General features: G+C 47.2%; 1 protein-coding gene across 7 annotated transcripts in view; it reads right to left on the reverse strand.

Annotated features, from left to right (window-relative positions):
• dnah6 (dynein, axonemal, heavy chain 6) overlaps positions 1-2,500 on the reverse strand; it is a 202,994-nt gene that overhangs the window by 19,584 nt on the left and 180,910 nt on the right. For all 7 annotated transcript variants that reach the window (XR_013133269.1, XR_013133258.1, XR_013133257.1 and 4 more), the window contains exons 72-73: positions 1,304-1,433; positions 551-678 (exon numbers count right to left, since the gene is read on the reverse strand). Coding sequence is in view for 3 of the 7 variants with exons in the window: in XM_077017625.1 (XP_076873740.1) it covers positions 551-678; positions 1,304-1,433 (258 nt within the window). In the remaining 4 variants the exon portion in view is untranslated. The remainder of the gene's footprint in view (positions 1-550; positions 679-1,303; positions 1,434-2,500) is intronic.

Below are 2,500 nucleotides of genomic sequence, written 5' to 3' on the forward strand. Positions count from 1 at the left end.
CAAGCATCCAGACTTTTCTCTGTCCTGGCTCCAAGGTGGTGGAATGAACTTCCCTTGTGTGTCCGAACATCGGAGTCACTTGCTGTCTTCAGACGCCGACTGAAGACCCACCTCTTTCAAGTGCACTTTGCATAATTATGCTTTGTCTATTGTACTTTATCGTCTCTTTCCTCAGGTGTTAGTTACAGGTATTGCTTACTGTCTTTTTCTCAGGTATTGTGCATAATTGGGTTATAGGAATTGTTTACTGTCTTTTTCCTCAGGGGATGTGTATATTCAGGTATAATTGTTAGGTATCATTTGACTTTGGTCTAGTGGTTTTTCCAGCTTAGAGTACCTTGTGTTCAGGACTATCTATTCTACCTTGGAGATTCCAAGCAACTACATAGCACTTTTGTAAGTCGCTCTGGATAAGAGCATCTGCTAAATGCCATAAATGTAAATGTAAATGTCCTCACGTTCTCACTCTCATGGTCCTCACATTCTCACTCTCATGTTCCTCACATTCTCACTCTCATGGTCCTCACATTCTCACTCTCATGGTGCTCACCCTCAGCATGTGCAGCAGGAAGTTGAAGCGGTCCACTTCCTGTCCCAGTACGGTGGTTAGGGAGTTCACTCTGCCGCTAGCATCTCGCACAAAGAGGCTCTCGATGGCGGTGTCCATATTGAGCTTCTCTACATATTCACACACACACACACAAAATCACATTTTAAGTAACAAAAGGAACATGCATACATCTGTAGTATTTGAAGGCCACCGTGACAGGCATGTGTATGCAGTACCAGAGTAAGGAGCACAAAAAAGAAGGGTGGATGAGGAGAAAAGGGTGGATGAGGAGAGAAGAGTGGATGAGGAGAGAAGAGTGGATGAGGAGAGAAGGGTGGATGAGGAGAGAAGAGTGGATGAGGAGAGAAGAGTGGATGAGGAGAGAAGGGTGGATGAGGAGAGAAGAGTGGATGAGGAGAGAAGGGTGGATGAGGAGAGAAGAGTGGATGGAGTTCTGTTCTATTCTATTGTTCTAGTAGAACAGTATAAGTCATTCGTTGGGGCGGAGCGATTAAAGTACATTCAATGAGGTTGGAGGAACTGGATGTAGGCCAGGGATATTTATGAAAGGTTACGTGAGCGTGTGTAGTTTTGTAAGGTCACGTGAATATGTGTGGGGTTTTTCTTGTTTTGTTTTTTTGGAAGGTCACGTGAATGCGTGCCGTTTTGGAAGGTTACGTGAAAGTGTGTCGTTTTGGAAGATCACGTGAATGTGTGTAGTTTTGGAAGAGTGGTGTAGCTGTCATGGCTCACCGGGGATCTTGTCCAGGATGGAATCAGCGAGGTCGTGCACCACCTCGTCATTGCTCCGCCCACCTCCAGCTGCCGAGGAGCGCGGCTGCACCTCCAGGATGGTGTTAATGATGGTCGCCGCCTCCCGTCTCTGCAGGAGAAGCGGGGAACTAAAACTTTGTACATCACGGTGCAACTGGGTTGTGTATGGAGGTGATGGAGCTGATATGTGTGATTGTGTGTGGAGGTGATGGAGCTGATGTGTGTGATTGTGTGTGGAGGTGATGGAGCTGATGTGTGTGATTGTGTGTGGAGATAATGGAGCTGATGTGTGTGATTGTGTGTGGAGGTGATGGAGCTGATGTGTGTGTGGAGGTGATGGAGCTGATATGTGTGATTGTGTGTGGAGGTGATGGAGCTAATATGTGTGATTGTGTGTGGAGGTGATGGAGCTAATGTGTGTGATTGTGTGTGACGATGTGTGGAGGTGATGGAGCTGATGTGTGTGATTGTGTGTGAAGGTGTGTGATGGAGGTGATGGAGCTGATGTGTGTGATTGTGTGTGAAGGTGTGTGGAGGTGTGTGGAGCTGATGTGTGCGATTGTGTGTGAAGGTGTGTGGAGCTGATGTGTGTGATTGTGTGTGAAGGTGTGTGGAGGTGATGGAGCTGCTGTGTGTGATTGTGTGTGAAGGTGTGTGGAGATAATGGAGCTGATGTGTGTGATTGTATGTGGAAGTGTGTGGAGGTGATGGAGCTGATGTGTGTGATTGTGTGTGGAGGTGATGGAGCTGATGTGTGTGATTGTGTGTGAAGGTGTGTGGAGATAATGGAGCTGATGTGTGTGATTGTGTGTGGAAGTGTGTGGAGGTGATGGAGCTGATGTGTGTGATTGTGTGTGGAGGTGATGGAGCTGATATGTGTGATTGTGTGTGGAGGTGATGGAGCTGATATGTGTGATTGTGTGTGGAGGTGATGGAGCTAATGTGTGTGATTGTGTGTGGAGCTAATGTGTGTGATTGTGTGTGAAGGTGTGTGGAGGTGATGGAGCTGATGTGTGTGATTGTGTGTGGAGGTGATGGAGCTGATATGTGTGATTGTGTGTGGAGGTGATGGAGCTGATATGTGTGATTGTGTGTGGAGGTGATGGAGCTAATGTGTGTGATTGTGTGTGAAGGTGTGTGGAGCTAATGTGTGTGATTGTGTGTGAAGGTGTGTGG

The sequence above is a fragment of the Brachyhypopomus gauderio genome, chromosome 1 (assembly GCF_052324685.1).
Source record: "Brachyhypopomus gauderio isolate BG-103 chromosome 1, BGAUD_0.2, whole genome shotgun sequence".
NCBI classification, from domain to species: domain Eukaryota; kingdom Metazoa; phylum Chordata; class Actinopteri; order Gymnotiformes; family Hypopomidae; genus Brachyhypopomus; species Brachyhypopomus gauderio.